At 33.2% G+C, this 25,908-nt stretch overlaps 1 protein-coding gene and 1 pseudogene across 2 annotated transcripts; one reads left to right on the top strand and one right to left on the bottom strand.

Annotated features, from left to right (window-relative positions):
- Window positions 1-7,632: 7,632 nt before the first annotated feature.
- Window positions 7,633-10,327, top strand: LOC143595192 (kihadalactone A synthase LFS-like; annotated as a pseudogene). The gene is made up of 11 exons (XR_013146481.1): window positions 7,633-7,816; window positions 8,020-8,215; window positions 8,324-8,422; window positions 9,006-9,057; window positions 9,136-9,257; window positions 9,327-9,427; window positions 9,495-9,553; window positions 9,647-9,703; window positions 9,784-9,830; window positions 9,912-9,991; window positions 10,078-10,327. The product of XR_013146481.1 is annotated as a kihadalactone A synthase LFS-like (transcript).
- A 3,214-nt stretch (window positions 10,328-13,541) lies between these two features.
- LOC143595194 (NADP-dependent malic enzyme-like) lies at window positions 13,542-18,312 on the bottom strand. Its single transcript, XM_077074293.1, has 17 exons — window positions 18,119-18,312; window positions 17,498-17,618; window positions 17,348-17,422; window positions 17,108-17,259; window positions 16,916-17,021; window positions 16,753-16,818; window positions 16,570-16,665; window positions 16,414-16,485; window positions 16,261-16,344; window positions 16,032-16,178; window positions 15,726-15,878; window positions 15,541-15,630; window positions 15,108-15,185; window positions 14,959-15,033; window positions 14,777-14,867; window positions 14,546-14,674; window positions 13,542-13,792 (listed from the first exon to the last, which is right to left on the bottom strand). The coding sequence occupies exons 1-17, from the start codon at window positions 18,244-18,246 to the stop codon at window positions 13,704-13,706; spliced, it is 1,752 nt and encodes a 583-aa protein (XP_076930408.1). The 5' UTR covers window positions 18,247-18,312; the 3' UTR covers window positions 13,542-13,703.
- Window positions 18,313-25,908: the final 7,596 nt, after the last annotated feature.

The following is a 25,908-nucleotide window of genomic DNA, read 5'->3' on the forward strand; positions in this document are numbered from 1 at the left end:
TTGTGGGTTATATAAAGATAGAAATACGATATGAGTGGTAATACTTAATTGATACATGTAAATATTATACAGTTAGCCGTGCACAGCTCAAGAAGGGAATAACTATAAACGGTGAACGTAACCGCATTCAAGTGAGTTTCTAGCCCCATTTCCTTGTTATGTTTTCGGGGCTGTGTGCATACTCGATGTGATAGTTAATACACTTACCTTAAATGGTAAGTGTATGCCATGTATGATTTATATGTTAATTATGTATATCTTGAATGTGATCGAAAGCTTGTCGGTACGTGAACGATCTTCGGATATTGCACGTATTGACAAGAGAGGTATGTATATGATAGATGGATGTGTATGATAGATATATGTATGAATGTGTATGAAAGAGTAAAGAATGTTATGTATGTTACGAGTACGTAAAGACAGAATGTACGAAGATGAAGAAGTAAGGGATCAGACCCTAATAATATCTGAAATAGAGAAGAAAGGGACCAGACCCTAATAATATCTGAGATAGAGAAGAAAGGGACCAGACCCTAATAATATCTGAGATAGAGAAGTAAAGAGGGATCAGACCCTAATAATATCTGAGATAGACAAGAAAGGGATCAGACCCTAATAATATCTGAGATAGACAAGAAAGGGATCAGACCCTAATAATATCTGAGATAGACAAAGGAAAGAGGGATCAGACCCTAATAATATCTGAGATAGAAAAGGAAGGGATCAGACCCTAATAATATCTGAGATAGAATGGACAGTAAATATATAGTATGAAGTAATAAAGTATGTATGTATGTATGTATGAAGTTATGTACTGAAAGTAAAATAGTAACGTAATTATTATGTGTCTTCGGGTGCATAATGGAATGTAAGTGTACGTATTGTATGTTATGTGATTAACTAGAACTCACTCAGCATAGCTGACTTTTAATATGCACGCAGGTGAGTAGAATGAGGCAACTGGCTTGAGCGGGGACACATGACGGTAGAATAAAGAAGTTGACATCTGAAGATCTACTTGTTATGTTTGAACTAAAAGACATGTTTAAGTTATGTTTTAAAGACAAGTTATGAATGTTTGTAATGACTATTGATGTTTTATGTTATTCCGCGAAAGTTTTAATTAACTCTGATATTTAGAACTGTGTTTATGAGTAAATCCAACACCAAATGTAGGGCACCGGTAACGGGGCCTTACAGAAATTAAATGAGTTTTGTTAAATATTGTCACTTTAAATTAGTGTCATGCGCTTATGGGCAAATTGTTGCATCTCGGCATGTTCCGCCGCCTTTGGTCGGGGTGTGACACTAACAATAATTGTTTTTTATTTTATAAAATATTGTAACAATAGAAAGTGAGTTAATTTGTTAATAATGATGAAATAACAAAATGCTTAAGGTACAGAAATTCAGGAAGTCAAGTAATGCTATTTTTAGGCATATGCATCTTGACATTAAGACATAATTATAAAATTATCAAATAAAAAAATGTAAACGTTTCTAAGATTGGAAAGTGTAAAAATCTTTTAAATGTCAATGAGAATTGGTCAAATAATGTTTGCTGAGTTTGAGATACCACTACAAATAGATTATATTGCTAGAATTTGACAAATTATAATTGTGGTATATGTTAATAAGATTTGGAATGAAGAAAAAAATGCATGCTTTGTATATGAAGAAAATAAATATACAAATCGTTATAAAAAGAATTTTTATTCTTATGTATCAGAAACATTCAATATCTTTTTTTGTTAGATCTATTAAATCCAATGCTAAAGTTCACTTTTATGAATAAAAAAAATATTAGTAAACTTCAAAAGAAAATATTTAGAACAGTTGTATTGAAATAATAAAATTCAAAAAAATGAATTTTTTTATTTTTGTAATATTAAAATGAGGTTTATTTTATACATTAATTTTGACATTCAATTTGTAAAAGTTTGTATTTAATTTGTAAATTCAATATTTAATCTGTTATGGAAAATATGGGGGTTTTACTAAGGTATGAATCTTGAAATTTAGACATAATTAAAAAATGGTCAAATATAAAAAAAGGGTTTAAATATGTTATGAATATTAACCATAAATTATATGTATTATATAAAAACCAAATTAAATAAATGTACATTTTATTATATATTTTAATTTTGATATTTAGGAATAAATAAATTAATAGATTTAGTGGAAATTGACATTAAAATCATAATAACTTGAAATATTTAGAAATGGTTATTAAAAATATTTTTTTTATTTAAGGCATTAATATTGAAAATTTATGATATGGTCAAATTCGTTAAATTTCGGTTTTTGAATAGCTGGTGAAAGTCAAACTGTATAACACATTTTTGTAAACTTCACATAAATAGTGAAAATCCAAATTTGAATGGTGAAAAATCGGTTTCTAAAATGTCAAATTAAATTTGTATTATTTTAAAATGTTAAATAATATTGGAAAGTATAATAATGTTTTAAATTGCGTTGACATTAGTGATTTAATTGGAATTTGAACAGCAACAGTATAAGATTGATTATCTTAATATAACTAATTTAATGTATTATACAATTATCAATTAAATTTCATTTTCGGATTATATAATAATCAATTAAATTACATGAACTGTGAAAAAAAAATACATGAATAATAGCAAAAATATACATTAACATAAAACAAAAAATAAGACGTCTTGTCAACAAATCCTCAGTCCATTATATCAAGTTGAGGACAATAACATGAAATGATAAAATTAAATATTAATATTAATATCATATAATAAATAAATTACCAATTATGGAAGATTTGAATTATGTGAACAAATGTAAACCTTACTGGAAAACAATATAACCTTACCGGAAAAACATATATACGTGTATTAGTACAAAATGGGTGAAAACCCAACCAATAGATATAAAAACATTCACCATCCAATAATTAGTACAAAATTGTGTGAATAATATACTAAAATTCATGAATGTGTAATTTGGAATAAAAGTAAAAGTCCAGATTATGGTAAGCTATTTATTTTTATGTAACAATACCATTTCGTCTTGCAAAATCATCTCTATCGACCAATCTTCTCCGGGCTTGTTATTGTCCTTGAGACGCCACAGTTTCAAAATACGAACCTTGAGGACACGGTCGTTGTTAAGCACATCCAATTGGTTTAACATTGTAATGTTTGTTTGCTCCATCTTCCTAGTGGTGAAAAATTTAAAATAAACAACTATTAATTTTTAAACAATTATACTTTGGACCGAACAACTAAACAACAAAATGAATTATATAAGTACGACCAAACTATATACCTTACAAAGAAACAAATTCGTTTTTTCTAATTCCGGTGTGATGGTGTGAGAATTATTGTGTGAAGGTCAGAGTATTTATACATAAGTATTAGATGTTTAAATTTTTGAATAGGTGAATAAAGAAGTAAGGTATAAATGTAATTAATTAATAAAATCAGGGATTTTGAATTAGCTTGAAATATGGATGAAAATTAGGAGGTCTTTGATTATGGATTTTAAAATTTTGATTTTTTTTAATTTAATGTTGTTAAATTATATTATTATATTATTATTACAATATAAATAAAATTAATATGTTTAAATCTACACCATATTTCAACATACAGTATAAAGATAATGTACAAAAATATTTAGCTAATTTATTTTTTATTTATTATCATTAATAAAATTAATCATCAATTGAATAATCGCATAATTGATATAAGTTATAGATTTATGATAATTTTAGAATCCCTGTGATAATTGTTTCTTGTATAATGAATTTTTATTTTTTATTTATTACCATCCCTAAAATTAGAATCATTATAATAATATTAGATCGTTAATCATATGGTTGATTTGATGATTACGTTAAAATCATTCATACCACGTATATATCATAATCGATTATAATTTTAAAATTCCGTAATCAAAGTAATTATTAATCATATGGTTGATTTGTTCCTAATATAGAGAAATTTACTTGCAATTGATTACGATTTTAAGCTTACTTGCAATTAATCAGTCAAATCTCATAAATCTAAAATTAAAACCATTATTTATCAATTAATAAATTAAACAATTAAACATTAAGCAATAATAATAATAAAAAATAACAAACTAACATTTGATCGAACACCTGGTGGACAGCCTAAATTAGTGTATGAAATCACAAAGAAAAATAATATAATTTCATGTGAATCAACATACACAACATGATACATGATGCTTTAAGTGACTGGTAGAAACGTTGATGGTTTGTTAACACAGTCATGGGTAGGCCGAATTGCTGTAGATTAAATGTCCGACTGGTAAACAGCTTCATCGACGGTGGACAGTCAATTTATCGGATAAATGAAATGAAGGTATATATCCGTGGAAGAATAGGATGGAAGCATGAAAGATGGGATAACTGATTTGGGTTTACGGTAAATTACGTTATAATGAATAATGAAATAGGAATAATATAAATGATATAAATTAATATTAATAATCAATAATCATTAATAGAATTTATTGTCTAGTATTTTTATTTATTTTATATTTTTTTTTCACATAAAAATAGAGAAGTGGTAGATAAAAATAAAAAGTTTAAGAATCCATCAATAGAAAGAGGTCATGTTGAGTTAAACTTATTTGTTTTAATAGTATAGTTAGATTAAAGGGGTGTTTGAGATTTCTTATTTTACTTCCTTATAACTTTTAATTAAATTAATAAGTTACAAAAGTATAACTTATGGAACTTTTCCTCTCACAACATAAACACCCCTAACTTTTTCGTCAGATAAGCAAAATCCCAAACATCACCTCAGTAAATTAATCTCCTCCCTCATCTTGGGTGCTAGGTGAGTAGTATAGATATTTTACCGTCGTCTGTTATCATAATCCAAAGCCTACATTATTTGGGGAAATTAGAAAGAAACATCTGTCATTGCTAGGTCTCAAATTTACAGGAGCTAATGGTGGTTACTTTGATTATTGGATTCTTATTCAGTTTGTTGTTTTCAATCTTGTCTGATTTTGTAATGCTGTTGCATGCAGATAAAAGTCAAACCAACAAGCTTCACTCAGACATACCTCCCTCCAAAACAAGAGTTTTATTTAGTATGTCAAAGGGCCACAATGACTTGTCATACAGAGCGCAAACGGCATCATGACAATTTGACTCACAAAGAAATGACTGGCTGAGAAAAGCAAAATGCGAATGAACATTATAGTATCATGTATTTTGCAGATCCAGGGTTGAGCTACAATAATTTGCATTTTGAATTTTGTCTGGTAGAATCAATTAAATATAATAACAATTGTTTTGGAAATAATCCAACTTAGATCGAAGTACTCCTTTTTAACATCTCGTAAGTGATTCTGCACATTGAATCTTAAGTTGATTCCTGAATTTCTTGATGAAATCATCTGGTTTTTACATTTGTTTATAAATAACTGGGCATCAGTTTTAGTCTACTTACTTGTAAATGGGTCGTTTGTGTTACGTCTTATATCTAACGGGTCAAGTGGTTAAATTAAAAACAATTAGTTAACACAGTAAACAGGTTGGATTGAAAGTCACCCAAAGTGTTTTTTTTTTAATAATGTATGCAACCTCCTATATCACTTAATTATATATTATATATAACAACATAACAATTGCAAATGTTTGTTTGCATAATGAGTTGTAAGTTATGGACTAGGTTTTTTTTCAATTTTTTCTTCTCTTTTACTTTTTATCATTTAGTTTTCATATTTAATCTTTAGTCTCTATACTTTTTATTTTTTTACAAGTTTGTTACAAAGTATGTTTCATTTTTAATTTCAATAATTTTCTACTTTCAACTTTGCTCTTTAATACTTTTCATCTTCTACAAAATTTTCATTTAACGTATTAGTCTAAATTTTGCAAATTTACACGTTACAACACACATGTGTTGTTCAACGTTCTTACGTCTATCTTCCCCATTCAACTTTTCGGTCATAAGACGACTTAGTTATTGTTTTTTGTGTTTTAGTTTTCAGTCTATGTTTCATGTGTTAACAAGCCACAATAAACGGCTGTGATTGAACGTTTTTAGGTCTAATTTTCGTTCGGTTTAACAATCCCGCCACTAAGCACGGGTCCAACGCCCCAGACCCATCAACACACGGGTTCGATAAATGTTTGAGGGTTAGTTTTTTTCATGGTTTCTGCCCGCACCACAACGCGGTGGGGCTTAATACTAGTTCTATTTAAAAGAGTATTATCTATTCTTATGGTTCTTATAATTATATTTGAAAAACTAACTGTTGATAAAAATGTAAATAGACAAAAAGTGTTGGACTTTTGGCTTAACACATCTCCACCCATAGTTGTCTTTTGCCTCCTTTAGTATTGCTAAGTTACTTCTAAGCTGTGCTTCAGTCTTCAATATCTTTAGTGGTTTGCTCCATTTATCTTTTTGGTTGTTAATCCTTGTATGATTTCAACTTTTGTCCTAATTTGAGTAATTATTTTAACTATGTAGACATCGTACCTTATAGAAGGAGGAACTGCTTAGCCATGTCCTATTAAAATTTTGGATGAGCAATGAGATGGGTATTATGAGACCGGGTACAAGAATAGTTTTAAAAACTTTTTGCAGGCATGGTGTTAGGTGATACCCGACCCAATTACCCAAACATACACACCCACAAAACATTTTCATTTTATTTTTGTTTTCCTATTTCTTTGGGGTAATAGTAATACTAGCAAACTGGGCGGTTTGGGTGGCTTCTGTGACGGGTCAGAACGGGTTCGGGTTGAAACATGTCTGAACAAAATGAGTTCGGGTCAAAATATGTGGTTTTAAAATTTTTTGGTCTCAAGACTCAAGAGGTAAGGTATATTTAGGTATATTTATGACTTTTGAGTCTTAGTTTGAAACCATTGCTTCTCAGAAACCTAACTGTGACTGTGTACTAGGAATAGTTCAATTGTGTATTTTGTTAATCGCTATTTGACTCATCAGCTAATTACGACATTTATGTGTGCAGGCCACAACATGCAACTCGAGTATTTGATATGATTAACGATTTCTATAGACATGATTTGTTCATTATACAGGATTTGTAGTATGACATACATTTTGTTTAGATTGTTCTTGATTTGAAGTTTGATTATTAATTAGATTGTGTTGATTAATTTGTTATTATTTCTGGATACAAACAAGTTTATCTCATACAAATATTCTTGATTTTGCATAAATTACTAGACATTATCAAACAAGTTGATAATAGTTAAGAGGCAATTAATGTTCCAATCTGATGGTTTGTTCCTTTTCTTTTATAAAAAAAAAGTAAATTACACGTATGGTCCTTATGATTTGGGTCGAATTATAGACTCCGTTTTTTGCTTTCACAAATGGTCCCTGGTATTGCTCTGGGCTATTTTGCATATAAACATCACCTCAAATGACCATTAGAACAATAAACTTTATACCGAAGATGTGCATCGAAGCCTGGAGAAGATGGCAATAATATATTTTTATTTGGTCTATTTGTGTTAATTATTAGATTTATTTTGATTCGTTTGTAACTTTTTTATTGTTTTGTTATTGTTATCTTGGGAAATATAATAATTTTAAACATTAATGTATTCTTTAGAAAATACAAGTCCTCCCTCATGCCTTCAATTTAAGCGCAGACATTTTCTACAGTTTTTTTCACACACAAAAAATAAAACTAAAATCATAGAAGAAGAAGAAGAAGACTTCTTCCAATGGAGGAATTTAAAAAAGCTTCAAATTTGAACTCTATCGATCTCTCCTCTCCAGATATATCTACCTCTGTATCCTTACTCAAGCAGGTTTCTCTCTCTCTCTCTCTCTCTATATATATATATATATATTATATATGTGTTGATTTGTTATACAATTGGGATATAGAGTTTTGAGGATATATTTTGATGTTTTAACATGAAGGGAGTAATTAGGATATGTTGTTATAGATTATTAGTATTGTTTATTAATCTGTTTATTTTATTTTATTTTGATTTGATGTATTGAATAGGCATGCATGGATTCTGGTTTTTTCTTTGTTACCAATCATGGAATCAGTGAGGAATTTATGAACCATGTTTTCACACAAACTAAAAACTTTTTCCGTCTTCCACTGGACACCAAAATGAAGCTTCTTAGGAACCAAAAACACCGAGGCTACACGCCTGTTCTTGATGAACTTCTTGATCCCGCTAACCAACTCCACGGTTTGCTGTTCCAAATTCATTATTATTATTATTATTATTATTATTATTATTATTATTATTATTTTTGTAAACCCCTGCTGTATTTTTGTTAATAAATTAATACTGTAGGTGATCACAAGGAGGGGTTTTATATAGGGGTTGAATTGCCTGAAGATGATCCTGAAGCTCAAAGAACATTTTATGGACCAAATTTATGGCCCGACTCAGGTATTAACTATTAATCGAGTTTAGAAAGTGATTATGTTCTATTTCATTGTTGGGATTAAGTAATCAGCTGTAATAAAACGGTTTGTAATATGTTCTATGTCCTTTTAAGCTATGAAGATAAGATAATTTTGTGTTTTAATTATTATTTTAAGGAATTATTAGATGAAATAACTAAAAAAACACATTTTTGATAAGAAATGACACATTCTGATTTGACTTCTAAATAATCAAACATCCAAATCCGAACAACAGTTTGTCAAATCATACGGGCCCTATGACTTTTGAAACCACAGAAGTGTTACATCTGTCATATCGTGCTGACCGTATAAAGCAAACTTTTATATCATACGGCCCCGTATGACTTCTGACACAACACACCACTATTAAATCAGTCAATTTTAGTAAAGTTATACAAGCCCGTATATGACACTTTATACAGGCTGTCAGTGGTGTGTGGATAGCATGTGAGTGGTGTATACAACATTTAAGCTTATAAATCACTGATCTACACATTTATTAATTATAATACAAATATTATTTTTTTACTGGTGAATTTAGTAATTTATTTAAATGGTGGTGACAGATATCTTGCCTGGATGGAGGGAAACTATGGAAGCATATCATCAACAAGCTCTGTTAGTTCCTCTTAACCCCATAAACTATAAGCACAATCAAATTCATTAAAACTTAATATATAATTGTGACATTTTTAGGGAAGTAGTTAAAAAAACTGGGAGACTCATAGCCCTTGCACTTAATCTAGATGCCAACTTTTTTGAACAACCAGAAATGCTCGGAAAGCCTATTGCAGTCCTACGGTTGTTATATTATCCAGGTGAAATTAAAACTCTTTAAAAATATTAAATTTCATCTTCAATGTTTTCTACATCTGATTATGTTGTAGGTCAAGTATCCGAGCCTGCAAAAGGAATATATGGGGCCGGTGCACACTCTGATTACGGTTTGATTACTCTCTTGGCAACCGATGGCGTTTCTGGACTCCAAGTAAGCAACAAATATATTTTCAGATATTTTTTTATGTCTTTTTTTAAATTTATTTTATGATTTTAAGATATGCAAAGACAAAGACGCGAAGCCTCGGGTGTGGGAAGATGTTGAACAGTTAAAAGGGTAAGTCGGTTTAATGTTTACACTGTATGATGAAACGTGAACTATGCTTGTTGTTGTTGACGTTTGGTGGATTATATTATATGTTTGTTTTAGCGCGTTTGTTGTAAATCTTGGCGATATGTTGGAACGATGGAGTAATGGTATTTTCAGGTACAGGTGTTATTGTTTTGCAAAGTTTGACTATTCTGTATATGGCTTCTGTTGATTTTTCTTTGACTTTTGTTTTCCAGGTCAACGTTGCATCGCGTGTTGGGTAACGGGGGTAGAGCGATATTCTGTATGACAACTTCTGATACAAGTCGATCTTTAAAGCAAGAACTCATTCATACTAATAATGCGTGTTCTTTTGTATGATCAGATTCCATATTTTGTGGAGCCTAGTCATGATTGTGTGGTTGAATGCTTACCTACTTGCCAATCAAAAGAAAACCCTCCCAAGTAAGAATATTTATAATTTCTTTTTTTAATACTCAATGCGTTTTACTAAATGCTTATACTCGTTTATTGGATTTCGATCGTGTTAGGTTTCCTCGTGTCAAATGCGAAGAGTACCTTCTTCAACGATATCGGGACACCCATGCCAATCTTAGTACATACAACAAAACCTGAATATGAATGCTTGCAATGGAGTTTGTTGTTTAACAGTGCAAGTTTTAGCAGGAAGAAACCAGGTTTTTTTTAAAAGTAGTTGTGTCTGGAATGAATAATATATTTTGTATGAAGCAGTTGATATGCATCAGCTTTTATACCATATGTGATTGAATTTTGATGTTTTAATGTCACACATTTATCCCCCTCTCTCTCCTCTTCCCCCACACTATTTTATTACATTTAAACGTTTTGTAGATAACGCTTTACGAAAACGCCAACCAAAAACGGGCGGGGGGGGGGGGGGGGGGGGTTGGGCGGTGTACCCCCGACGTTTTCATCCAAAACGCCACCATACTGCCATGACTACGGATGGTCTAACTATAGAATTAAAATGGTTTACATATATTTATTATTGGTTAAGATTTGTTAGAATTTATCTTATACTTGACCATAATCTAACACCTAAAAAACATGGGAGAATTCCCAAAATAGACCTTCTGAGGAGAGAGAAACTCCCAAATAGGCCGTGAGATTTCATTTTCCCAAAATAGCCCTCCAAATACAATTTCCACGTGATATTTCGTGGACCAATCAAAAACTGTCATTTGTCAAGCCTTATCACCTACCACGCAAGTTTTCATCTTAAATCCGTCTTAAACGTTACTTTTCACATCAAATCTAACTTGATAAAAAACCAACTTTTACGTGATGTTTCAACCTGTTTCCGTCTCCAACGTGAGTTTTCAAAAAAGTTGGTTTTTGTGTTTTTTTGAATTCATCTCCAAAGATGAATTTCAACTTCGGAGACGAATTGTGATTAAAAGCCAACTGGCAAGATGAATTTCAAGGGAATTTAAACTTTTGTTCATAAATTACTTATTACAACCAAATTTCATGTTGATTATTTTCATTTCATTTATCATAAACTAACTTAAATCTGGTTGCTCTCATGTTGAAGAATGAAGTTTAAGCGAGGTGATCCGATTGAAGTTGTTGATATAGGTCCTGGTTTCTTGGTTCGTTTTATGATGGAAACATAATCTCACGGGTTGGGAAGAAGACCTACATCGTGGTTTTCCGCACACTGCTTGAAGCGGATCATTCCGGGTTGTTAAAAGAGCTTGTTAAGGCCGATAAAATAAGGCCGAAACCTGCTGATGTTGTGAGTGGCTTTGATATGGGTCAGAAAGTGGATGTGTTTGCAAAGGATGGTTGGTGGCTGGTCGTATTATTAGCAAAATTGGAGAAACCGAGTATCTTGTCCATTTTGACAGCACGAATCAGGATCTCATTTACCCGTTTGCTAACATTCGCGTTTCAGGACTTGGATGTTGATAATGAGGTTTGGGTGTTTACCCGTAACTAAATAGCGTTTGGAGTAGTTGAAGTTTGTGCAAGTTTGGGTAGTTTGTGGTGTAATGGTTATGGTTGGTTGAATAGTTTGAGTTGTTGTGGCTAGAATGGTGTTGCTGAAACATGTTTTGTTTTGTTGTGGTTAGATTTAACAATGTAAGGGCAGAATGTAATGTTTAACACTAAGTTTTTAACTTAGTGTTTATGTGTAGTATTATGGTATGTTGTTTTAAGGTATTTAATGTTGACCAAATATAAACAAGATTATCCAAGAAAACAACATAAACTAATCTTATTAAACTACATTTTTATAAGATGCCAAATGAAAATTACAACTTTAAAGTTATACATTACAATTTTGGTGGATGGGGTTCACATGAAGTATTTCTCCTCAAAAATGTCCTTGAAGATAGATTTTATAACAAACCAACTATGACTATGGTTTTCAACATAAATCAACGTATTCTGAAAAGGGTTAAGTGGACGGGGTCCACATGAAGTATTTCTCCTCAAAATTGTCTTTGAAAATGGATTTTATAACAAATCCAACTTTGACTTTGGTTTTCAATATAAAAGCACTGTATTCTGAAAAGGGTTAGGTGGATGGGGTTCACATGAAGTATTTCTCCTCAAAAATGTCTTTGAAGATGGATTTTATAACAACTCCAACTTCGACTTTGGTTTTCAACATAAAAGCAACGTATTCTGAAGAGGGTTAGGTGGAGGGGTCCATATGAAGTATTTCTTCTCAAAAATGTCATCGAAGATGGATTTTCTAATAAATCCAACTTTGACTATGGTTTTCAACATAAAATCAAAGTATTCTGAAAAATGTTAGGTGAATGGGGTCCACATGAAGTATCTCTCCTCAAAAATGTCTTTGAAGATGGATTTTATAATAAATCCAACTTTGACTACTAGGTTTTTTTTTTTATTAAAATCAACGTATTCTGAAAATGGATGGGGTCCGTCAAACTACTTTAACCCGAAAACTATCTTTGAAGATGGTTTTGTATAACATATCCAACTTTGACTACTGGTTTGTATAACGAATCCGACTTTGACTACTTATTTCGGTCTAACATAACGTTTTCTTTGAGTTATTATATCTTTAAATACATATACAAGATATACATATATTTGGGGAAATATTATTAACAGACATGAAACACTAATATGTTAGAACACATGCATTCACGACCTAGAAGCCGACCCCAAAATTCTCGACCAGCTTTCATTCCGTTAAGTAGATGAGAGGAACAATCCGAACAGCTTCCATCATTATAGAACTTATCAACGTTTGGAGGCCAACAATTAGAATATGAATTTGGCAATTATCAAAACGTTTGAACCAGAAAACATATATAATCTGGGAAAATTTTAGCGACACTTGATGATTCCATTTATTGAATTTCAACACGAATTAAATGTTATATATCTAAAAATAACTCATGGATGGTTTCATACGGGAGTGGGAGAAGAACATGGTTTTTGTGAAGGATATGAAAAACAAAAGTAAAATAGAAGAAGAAAACGAACATAACTTGAAATTCATCTTGGCAGTTGGCTTTTAATCATAATTCGTCTCCGAAGTTGAAATTCATTTGAAATTCATCTGTGAAGATAAATTTCAAAAAAACTTAAAAAACCATAATTTTGAAAACTCACGTTGAAGACGGAAACAGGTTGAAACATCACGTTAAAGTTGGTTTTTATCAGGTTAGATTTGTTATAAAAAGTAACGTTTAAGACGAATTTGAGATGAAAACTTACGTGGTAGGTGGGAAGGCTTGACAAATTGCAGTTTTTGATTGGTCCACGAAATATCATGGAGAAATTACCAATGTTACATGAAAGTTAGATTTGTAGGGCTATTTGGAAAATGAAATCTCACGGGCTATTTGAAAGTTTCTCTCTCCTCATAAGAGCTATTTTGAGAATTCTCCCAAAAAAAACATTCTTAAAACCAATATTTTATTCTGTTTTTCATTTGAATTTTTTCATGAGTTAAGAACAGAGATCAAGGGAGAACATGGAACAAATGTAATAATAAAACACTTATGTTGTTATTGAACTAAAGACAAACTTCACACCATAACCACTGAAAAAGATAAAAGACTCAAAACATACATCAAAAGAACACAGAAACAAGAAAGACTCAAGAGACAACAACACTTTGAACATCTTAGGAGTTTGCTCTAATCATTTATCGGTAGCTTCGGTAGTTGGGTGTGTACATACAACTCTCAGCATACTTCACTAGATCAGTAGGGCGGGGGAGACGTGTTGCCAAACCTGAAATACATTCATCCAGTTAAGAACACAGGTCACAAATTATTATTATTTTTCATAGGTGGCACTTTCGACCTGTTTAATTCTAAATTGGTCGATCCTGGGATAAAGCTTTATATCTATCTATCTATATGTCAAGCGGGATCACTTTAGACTCATTACTTCTGAATTTGTGGATCCAGGGATAACTTTTTTTTTATTATCTCTACAGGTTGACCCAGGGTTGTAATGAGTCATCATAGAAAGTACCCAGCTAACCCATTTTGACCTTTTCTAAGTTAACTTTTATTATAGTTACCCGTTTTGACCTGTTGACTAATTAGCGTAACCCAATTTGACCGGTTAACTACCTCAAGGTGAGTCATTTTGACCTGTTGACTAATTTAAGGTGACCCAAATCAACCGATAGACAATTTATTTTTGCCCAAATCAGCCCATTTTTTGAAGAATGGATCATGATTGCCACCTCGAGTCAAACGGGTAACATAAAAATTAGCTTTGAAAAGCTGGATAAAAACCACCCAAAGTTTTTATTTAATGCATAAGACCTAACCATTCATTTTTTTTTCAGTTCTTTGGATTATTACTGATATAATCAAAATTTTGGAAAAAAAAGTGTTTCAGTCTGACCCAACCAGAACTGTATCGATGTGCGCAAAAAGTAGTCATTTTAACCTAAACCGTTTTCAGTCATTATCAACCCCGTAAGACCCGCCCATCATTGCTACCTGTACACAACTGTAAAACCTGACTCACCAAGGTCGTATGCCTTAGCAGCAACATTTGCAGCAATATGAGCCGAAATCTTTCTGATGTTAGTGAGTGGAGGATAAATCAGGCCTTTATCATAGTGCTCTTGTGTTACTTGATTAGCCAATGCTTCAGCTGTAACAAATAACATATAAAATTAGCATCGGTTCAAACAGATACATAAAATAGCAATAACTGTAATCATTATATATGGTAAGAAATATAATTGATACTTACATGCAGCCAAAAGCATCTCATCATGCACACGGATCGCACCAGAGATTACCAACCCAAAACCAAGTCCAGGGAAAATGTAAGCATTATTTGCCTGGCTTTAAATGAAGACAAAGTGATATAAGTTTGAATGATTAGTTATATAATTCCACCAAGATTTGATAATGCTTAAGTGATAATATAACCTGGCCAGGAATGAAGAGGTTCCCATTGTATTCATAAGGATCAAAAGGACTACCACTGGAAAATATTGCACGACCCTACACAATAATCGATTAAATGTTAAGTTCATGTGTTTTATGTTTGGAAGTTGAAAGCAGTTGATGTTAGTTACCTCGGTCCACGTGTAAGCTTGTTCAGCAGTGCACTCGGCTTGTGAGGTTGGATTGGAGAGTGCCATAATAAGCGGTCTCTGCAAGCAATCATATATTCGTTAGTTTAGAGAGAGGGGTAGTTTCTATGAAGATTTAACGTTGGATGTCATAAACCATTGGTGAAATAATAAATAATAAAGATTTAAAATTATATAGACAAAATAATAAAAATTTAAGAATTTTAAAATTATATTATAAGATAAGATATAATTGAAATTATCTTATGACTTAGTAGTTATGATAAACTAATATAATAAATATAGATATTTTATTATTAAAAGTCATTATTTTTAATAGGAAAGAGAGGTGGGATATAAAAATGTAAACTTCACCAGAAGTTAACATTTTGCAAGAGTGTGTGTGTGTGTGTGCGTGTAAAGAGAGAGAGAGAACCTCGTTGGCGGCTGCCATAGCCTGAACCACATCTTTTGTAAACGTTTGTCCCACTCCAGATGTTCCAATCAAGACAGACGGTTTAATGGCCTGATGATTATTGGAAACGAAAACAAACGTCATGCGAAACTGGTAAAAAATATATTTGATCATTAGAATGGTGAAAAGTCATTAAACTGTCTCACCTTGACAGCTTCTAAGAGAGTTGTAAGAGGCTCGTGTTCATGAGCCCATGGTTTCTTAAAGTGCTGAAGTGATTCTTTACGAGAGCTAACAATTAACCCCTTAGAGTCCACGAGCCATATCTTCTTACGAGCCTCTTCAACCAGAATACTTGTCTATAAAAGTTAAACAATACGATATTAGTGACTGTGACACATATAAAAGGTAATATTAAGCATAAAGGTGGTACCTTTGTCAATAAAAGGTTAAACAACACAGTAAGAAAATGTGATACAACTAAACATTAATTTCAAGCATAAAGCTGGTACCTTTGTCGATATTTCAAGAGCTATAAGCTCTGCAATACCAGTTCCTGCTTCACCAGCACCAAGGAACAAGAATGTGTGATCAGCCAAACTACCACCAAGTAGTTTTAGTGATGCAACAAGACCCGCAAGCACCACAGATGCGGTCCCCTGTAACCGAATAAACAAAGTTATACAAATTCAGAGATTAGCCAAATGGAAATCTGTTGGCCAGTCGAACATTTGTTTATACCTGTATGTCGTCATTGAACACCAAATGACTGGTTCTGTATTTGGACAACAGCTCAAATGCATTATGGTTTGCAAAGTCTTCAAACTGCAAATTTCAGACAATGCCAACGTAAGATTTTATGAAACTAAGACTTAATGACTGTAGATTATTTACCTGCACAAGGACTTTTTCACCATAGTTTTGCTTGACTGCAGACATGAACTCCTCAAGTAATTCCTCATATTCCTGCAGAAACAGTAGATGTTAAAACCCTTTATATATCTCAAGAAAAAAACATGGTTAAAGTAATGATAAATCAACACAATGTACCTTTCCAGTGGCCCTCTTTTGTCTAAGACCAATATAGAACTCATCATCTAATAGCTTCTGATTGTTTGTTCCCACATCAATGGTGATAGGCAAGCACTACATAGCATTTAAAAAACCATAATCAAAACACTACAGTGAGTATGAAATCACGAAAAACAGTTGCTTTCATTTAAAAGAACTTACCGCAGAAGGTCTAACTCCTCCAAGTGCAGTGTATAAAGCAAGTTTCCCAACTGGAATACCCATACCCTGTACAAATTTAAAAGGTTTGATTATTGGACTATTATGAGTTATGACATTGATGAAACATAACCGTAAAGTAAAAAAAAATGTTTGCTTATTTTACCTGACAACCAAGATCTCCCAATCCCAAGATACGCTCACCATCGGTCACCACAATAACCTGAATATTCCTCTCGGGCCAGTTTCTGAGTACCTCAAGAATCTTTCCTCTGGAAATCAGGTTATTTCATCGTCAAGTTATGCTAATTTGTGATAATTTATGTTAAGGAAACAGAATTCAATCTATCATTCATACTTTTCTTTCAAACTGATGTAGAGACCCTGAGGGCGCTTGAATAAACTCCCGTATTTCTGGCACGCCTCACCGACTGTGGGAGTGTACACAACTGGAAGAAGCTCTTCCACATTATCAATAAGAAGCTTGTAGAAAAGCCTCTCGTTTCGCTCCTATAAACCATAACAACAGAACAAACATGAAATAAATATGTTGATTAATGGAAGTCAAAGTAAAATATATATATATATATGTTGATACCTCGAGCTCCATCATAGCCACATATTTGTGCAAGGGAACGTCATAACTGCGAATGTTGTGCATCAACTTCTTCTCCTGGTGAGTCATAAACAGAAAATGAAATTCCATTTTTAAGCCTAATTGATTGGAGATTTTGAGAGAAATGCAAACCTGAAGCTCCTGGTTTGAAATAGACGGAGGCAACAGACCACGCAAGTAATGAGCATCTCGTTCCCTCTCGGTGAATGCAAGCCCCTTGTTGTGGCGTGGATCCCTCAGCAACGTGTATCCACTACAAACAATAATAATTTTAGTTACAGCAAAATCCAAGAAGATAATCTAATAACTAACTGATGTTATCAGCACAACATAATAATGTAAATTAAACAAGCAAAAAAACTGTCTAGGTCAAAGGTCAATTCATCATCAATTAACAAATAACATCAACTCCTTAGGCAATAAACCTAATTATTCCTATAAATTCAACATCTACACTAACAAATACTAATCGGATGGGAATATTTATTTTATATATATTGTTAAACACACATAAAATAAATATGAATATAATAATAGTTGAAAATTCAAAGATTTAACCTTTAAAATAGCAAATCAAATCAAGTACTTAAAAGCTAGTGTAGGCATTTGGACCGATGCAAAATCAAGGCGTGATGATATTTACAACTGAAATCATGGAAGCTTAAACTCAGACAATACATAATTAACTATTCTTGTTATTTAGACTAACAAAAGCTTCCTATCATATCAATCAAGTTGTTATTATTATTATACCTTGCGACAGAAACGGTCCACGGGGTGATGAGTTGGTCCTCGCAAGCGCGATCTTCACCGTACACGTCATCTACGCCACCGCCCACGGCGGTGTTAGGGTCAACCACTGACTCTCCGTTCCTCGCCATTTGAATATGAATTATTGAATTAATAATATTATTGTTGAAAAATACTTATTGAAATGAAATGATGATCAACTCCCTACGTAGTGCGTCTATTTATATATACAGCTTATTACCAACCCATTTCCAAAACTAATATTCAATTCAAACATGTACAAACATATAACGCTCATTTATTTTTTTATTTTATCATCCATTATTTTACACTTTGTTAATTTATCACTTTTTCCGATTCCTTCCTTCTTAATTATTGATGCTTCGGTTGATTTAACTTTTTTAATCAAATATTCGTTTAACAACATTTGGTCCACAATACCCGAGTAACTCTTAATGACATTAAATATTAATCGTTTATATTGATTTTGACGTTTCAAACTTAACTTAGATATGAACACGAAACCCAACAACATCTCTATTTATATCTTTATAATTATATTAAAAAACCAAAACATTTGCTCTCTTCTTTTCATTTAAATAATATTTTATTATTACTTTGCTCTTTATTCTTTCTTCACGACTACTTTCAATAAATAATAAAAATGATAGAGGATAGACAGTATTTCTCTAAACTTACTCGTCAACAAGTTTTTTTATATACTCCACTCACAACCACTCTATATAATATTAAGAACACACTTATAATAATATATCATGCTAAAAATGCTTTAATCATCATTCTAATGCTATGGGACCTGTTTACCAATAACTTTTAATCAAATATTAGAAATCGATTCCTTGCCTCTTAATTATTGATGCCTTGTTTGATTAAGCCGTTACGTTTTCGTAGTTAATATACAACTTTATATGTGAATAAAACTTTTAGTATTATATTAACCAATAACTTCTTCTTCTTATAACATTTGAGAAGTTTGGTGTCGCCAAGTTTTGATTGGGTTACTTGGCGGCACCATATTGGTGATTAAAATTTTTTTGTTTTCTTATTTATATTTTTTATTTTAGTTTCGGTACATTAACAAACATAACGAAATGAAACCGCTAAGCTCTCATGGGGCCACTTGGAGGCACCATATTGGTCTACGTTGTTTAGGTTATTTTTTACTTACGATACCATAACGAAAGTTGACCGAATGCCAATTTTATTTTTGTTTTTTAGTGAACACGGCGAAAATCGAACGAATTCGACGTAGACTCGCCGAATTTTGTTTTAATTCTGGTTGCCTTACAAACGTAACGAAAACCGACCAAATATTGTTTTTGTTTACTTCCAATACCGTAACGAACGTGGCGTAAAAGACCAAATTTGCATAGACTCACCGTCTTGATGCCCGAGATTGACAACACTCGGGTCTTTTGAACACCCAGTATTTACCAACCAACGTTACCCCATTGGTGCACCTCAATTTTTATATATTTTTTTGGAAAGAGTTAAGTGCCATTTTAGTACCTGTGTTTTGACCAACTACGCAACTTTAGTACATATTATTTATTTTGTGCAAATGGCTACCTCAGTTTCAAAAAACTTGCATTTTTAGTACTTTTTTCTAACCCCGTCTATTTTTTCCGTTAAGTTATGGATAATTTGGTAACTTCGTTATTTTCTTTGTTTTTTCTTTTCTTTTAAACGCTTATATCTTTGTAAACCCTAAATCCCCAAATCATAACATCAAAATCCAAATCCTAATCCCCAAAACCTTTCTCCATATCATCATCATCATCTGTAACAAGCTTAACCGTCGGCATTCTTTCTTTAACACTCGCCTACCGGTGAGCCTCCACGATATCCTCCTCGAGATGGGTAAACCCTACCTTCAAGCTAGCAGACTTCTTCATCTTCGTCGGCAGCTTCGTCAGAATGTTGTCATCTGATTTAGTCATGTCGTGACCGCCATTTTTCAGCTTGTTGTACACCTCATCCAAACACTTGAACTCCTCGGTGTTCTCTTCTCCGGCGTGATTTGGATCAAAATTAAACATCACGACTCCGTATGTGAGATGATCGTCGAGATCATAGCCCGTTGTATGGGTTTCAACAAAGTTTCGATTATTGGCGTGTATTGGATTTGGGTTTGCGGAATCATAACGTGCCGTTAGATTTTCACCGGAAAACTGACTAGCGGCGTCGAAGGTGGCGGTGGCGCCGACGTGTATTGAATCTGGGTTTGTGGAGTCGAAGTCAAAATGTTGGTAATCGAGAGGCTGGTTGAACACATGTTGTGTACTTCTAACGAATCGATGATTGATGAAGGAAAAAGGGTTTGGGGATTTAGGGTTTGAATTGATGTTATGATTGGGGATTTAAGGTTTACAAGATATAAGCGTTTAAAAGAAAAAAAACAAAGAAAATAACTAAGTTGCCAAATTATCCTTTACTTAATGGAAAAAATAGACTGGGTTAGAAAAAAAAGTACTAGAAATGCAAGTTTTTTGATACTGAGATAGCCATTTGCACAAAATAAAGAATATGTACTAAAGTTACGTAGTTGGTCAAGCCACATGTACTAAAATGACACTTAACTCTTTGTTTTATTTTTGGTTTATAATTATCGTATCATGGAACAAAAACCGGCCGTATTCGTATTGACTTACATCCTCAACGTTGTTGACTGACAACGCTTGGGTTTATCACCACTCGGATTTTACCAACCTGTGCGCCGGGTAAACCACTAGTTATTTACAACTGAAAACTTTCGTGCCGCAAGGACTCTATTGGATCATTTGGCAACACCTGATTGGTGCAAGCTTGTTTTTTTTTGTTTTTTTAATTTTCTTTTGTTTCGTAATGAACGTAATGAAAACTGATCGAATGACAATTTAATTTTTGGTTTTTTAGTTATTCTATCGTAATGTGCGTGACAGAAAACGACCGAATTCGCTAAACTCAACGTGTTTTCTTTTATTTCTAGTATCGTAACGAATGTAACGAAATGACCGAATGCCAATTTTTTTAGTTCCAGTGTCGTAACGAACGTAAAGGAAACTAAACGAAATTGCGTTTCCTCGCCGCTTCAACACCTAGAATCGATAACGACTAGGTTTTACCTGTCACACCCCAACCTACAACGGAAATATCAGGGCGTGAACTGATTGCCCACAGCTCTCAAGGTTACTATCATGCAACATTATAAATTTCAATATCTAATTAATAAATTTCAAATAAAACAAATATTCTTTACAATATCCCGAAAACAAATAAAGCATCAAACAAATATAACCATAAAAATAATTGTCTCATTAAATTTTCTCTAATATAATTCCTCACGTGATCTTCCAACTTCAACTACTTCACATCACACGATGACCTGCATATGCGTTGAAAATAAAGTAGATTTGTCAACACAAGGTTGAGTGAGCAACACACCAGTTTAGTACACATATAATATATTAAAAAAGTAGTGCAACAAGTCATATGAGAATAACAAATTAACCAATGAGCAAAGATAAATGAGATGTCGAGAAGCACAATGACTATAACGATTGGCGTATGATCATACTATTATGAGATTATGTTGGACCTCTCCGAATGCGATTCATAATGAGCACATAAAAATATGGTATAAAGTTGTTAACACATAAGACAATAGTTTTTGTTTGAGTATAAGTAATATATGAAAAATATGTTTACGCATATGTCCCCAAAACATTGAAAGCAGTAAAATAAGGAAATATGGAACTCACCTCAATAGACGAACAAATGTGATTGAGATATTAAGAATGCGTGAAATCACACGTGAACGTTAAAGCCTTGAACAATGAACGGAAGTGGGTTAAATGGACACCACAGTAGCCAGCGGTATTGGGTTAAGAACGAGCAATCAAAAGGTGATGAAAATGTAATTATGTATAGGGTTATTATTGGCGACATGTTTAAGGTTCTGATGGATGGTTCAATTGCATATAACATGATCGTTTATATAGAAATCTGATATTAGGGTTACGTTTGAATTTCAAAAAAGATAATGGTTATCTATTGGCCGAAGTTTTCAAATAGATAATGACGGGAATATCATATTTTACTTGAATGTTCCAAATACCAAACGAATTTTGAACCAAACCCGCGTTTTGATCATCAAATAAGAATCTGGGTTGCAAAATGGGTATACGGGTCGAGTTAACGGGTTGGTTGAACCAGCTTTTTATTATATAATTTATAATAATATTATTTAATCTAAAATTTCAGTTTTAGTCCTTATAGTTTACGGATGGGTAAAAAAGAGGATAAAACATATAGTTGGGTTAAATATGCCAAAACATAAATAATACAATTAATAAAATAAATAATAATAGAATAATCAATTTAACTCAATAAATGGGGGAATTTTTATTGATGAGAAAGCCTGGACCCGTAAATGGGTCGGGTAACGGTTACAAAAGAAAAAGCGGGAAACCTGAATTGTTATAGTATCCCCTACTTTTGGGAATTTCGTCCCGAAATTAGAGAATCAGCAACAACGAAAAGATAAGGATATTTGAGTTTCATCTGGTCCTCACGCTCCCACGTAAACTCGGCGCCTTGCTTGGAATTCCAACGAACTTTAACTAAAGGAATGCGGCTTCGCTTGGTAACTTTATCCTTATCATCCATAATCTCAACGGGTTGCTCAACAAAATGCATAGTCTCGTCAATACTAACTTCATTGAGAAGGATGTGGAGATTACCCTCGGTAAGACACTTCTTAAGGTTAGAAACATGAAACACCGGGTGAATATTAGAGAGTTCAACAGGAAGTTTGAGTCGATACGCAACATGACCAACTCTATCAATAATATCAAAAGGACCAATGAAACGAGGAGCTAGTTTTCCTTTCTTTCCAAAACGAACAACTCCCTTCCAAGGGGAAGCTTTGAGTAAAACAAAATCACCAACACTGAACTCTAGGGGTTTACGTCTCTTATCAACATAACTTTTCTGACGACTACGAGCAGCGAGGAGGTTATGACGGATTTGAGCAATACGGTCAGTAGTTTCTTGAACTAATTCAGGACCAGTGATTTGAGATTCACTAACTTCGTTCAAACAAATTGGGGAGCGACATTTACGACCATAAAGTGCTTGAAAAGGTGTCATACCAATACTATAGTGAACGCTATTATTATAAGAGAACTCGATAAGCAGTAGATGAACATCCCAATTGCCTCCAAAATCGAGGACACAAGAACAGGGCATATCTTCTAGAGTATGAATCATTCGCTCGGATTGACCATCAGATTGCGGGTGATAAGTAGTACTAAGATCCAAACGAGTACCCAAAGAAGATTGGAGAGACTTCCAAAAGCGAGAAGTGAAATGACTATCACGATAGGATATAATGGATAAAGGGGTTCCATGATGACAAACAATCTTCTCAACGTAAATACGTGCCGGTTGATCAACGGAATACGTCTCTTTGATGGGAATAAAATGAGCAGACTTGGTTAAATGATCAACAATTACCCAAATACTATCATGTTGCTTACGAATATAAGGAAGCTTAGTGATAAAATCCATAGCAATGCCTTCCCATTTCCACTCACGGACGAGAGGTTGCTTGAGTAAGCCAAAAGGTCGGTGATGTTCGGCTTTCACTTTGGAACACGTGAGGCATTTAGAAACATACAAAGCAATATCTTTCTTCATTCCAGGTTACCAATAGATAGAATGAAGGTCAGCGTACATCTTATCCGCACCGGGATATATGGAATATCGTGACTTAGGAGCTTTGTCCATAATAAATGTGCGAATATCTTCACGATTGGGGATCCATAAGCGGTTCAGAAAGTAAAGCAGACCATTGGGTTTAGATTCGAGTTGGGTTTCAGCACCACACGACATCTCGTCATACATATTGCCTTTGGTGACGGATCCGTGTTGAGTATCGAGAACACGCTTTTCGAGATCATTTTGAACAAGAACACAAGTAAGAAGTATATATTTGAGTGGATTGTTACGACTGAGAGCGTTGGCCACGACATTCGCCTTTCCAGGATGATAGTGAATTTCGCATTCGTATTCGCTAAGCAACTCGGCCCATCAACATGTCTCATATTGAGTTTTTTTGGTCAAAAATGTGTTGGAGACTCTTATGATCGGTAAACACCACACACTTCGTATCATAGAGATAGTGTCTCCAAATTTTCAAGGCAAATACGACAGCACCAAGCTCGAGATCGTGTGTCGTATAGTTTTTCTCGTGAACCTTGAGTTGTCTCAAAGTGTAAGCGATAACCTTGCCTCATTGCATGAGGACACAACAACCGAGACCTTGGTTAGAAGCGTCGTAGAAAACGACGAAATCTTCATTTCCTTCGGGAAGAGAAGGAATAAGAGCATTGCAAAGCATGTCCTTAAGGGTTTCAAAAGCTTCTTCTTTCTTTGACCCCCACACAAAGGTCTTACCTTTGTACCTTTGTGTGTTAAAGCGGTGAGGGGCAATGTGATGTATATAAAATTATACATCTTTTAAGCATCAAATAATCTCTAAAAACTGCAACTTCTATCAAATAACATAGCACAGAAGGCAAATATCTTAATAAAATGTAATTTGAGGTAAGCCCAAGCCTTAAACGAAGAAACAAGCAAAAAGACGAAGAAAACACAAGAAAAACAAGAAACATGCCTCCATGCTTCAAGAAACACGCCTTCATGCTTCAAGAAACATGCCCCCATGCTTCTGAACAAAAGAAAAGACAAAAATATATAAGAATTTAAGCACATTTCAACAAAAGCATGGGGTCGTGCTCCTTTGGCCACAGGGCCGTGGTCACCTCCAGATAAAGACAAAAGCGATTTAAGCACATGTCAATAAAAGCACGGGGGCGTACCTATGAAAGCGCACCCCCGTGGTGAGTCAGCATGTACGATCTGACAACATGCAACTGGGACACGTAGACACCGGTCCGTGCTTAGTAAAACACGAGGCTGTGCTTTTCCTTCCAGACAGTTTATATATAGAGGCTCTTGTGGCATTTGAGAAGTGTGCTTGAAAAAGAATTCTAAACGGTTTCACTTATAAAACACCCACATTACACTCATATTGAAGATCTTGTGAGGAGTATGAAGGCTTGGAGGTTATCATCACCATCCATCATCATCATCAACACCATCATAATCCATCATTAAGAGAGGAGATACATCCACATTTGGTTAGATTGTTCTAAGATTAATCATGTGTTTGTTATCATCACTTCTTATGTTCATAACAATGCTCATTATGAGCTAAACTCCTATTACCATCTATAATCTATGAAGAAGCTTTGTTTTACTTGATGATTATATGAAACATGTGGTTTAGTTTGGTAAAGTACATGGTTATTTTGCAATTATCCATTGATGAAGAAATGTTTTATCACTTTAATCCAATACATCAAGGTTGATGATTTATAATCATTCATGGTAATTCATTTTCTTGGAAACTAGAAATGGTAAAAAGAATACTTTGATACTTTATTTAAGATAAAACATGGAACCTTATGTTGTACTTAGAAATGATGAGATATAAGTTATGATCTATTTCTCTAGTTTTGATAATTCTGAAATAACATTGTTAACATGATTGCTTAGGTTATCATGCTAGTTAAATAAATCATATGTTAATGGAATGTGTAATTATAACCTAATCTAATCAACCAAGGGGAGGTTGTGTGAGTTAACTACAACCACTCAAAGTTGATTGGGTTGGTAATTGAGAAATCAAAGTCAATCCTAATCATTGTACTTTACCAACTTATGGT

The sequence above is a fragment of the Bidens hawaiensis genome, unplaced genomic scaffold (assembly GCF_021521415.1).
Source record: "Bidens hawaiensis isolate Kalapana, Puna unplaced genomic scaffold, B.hawaiensis_p1.1 tig00044783_1, whole genome shotgun sequence".
NCBI lineage: Eukaryota > Viridiplantae > Streptophyta > Magnoliopsida > Asterales > Asteraceae > Bidens > Bidens hawaiensis.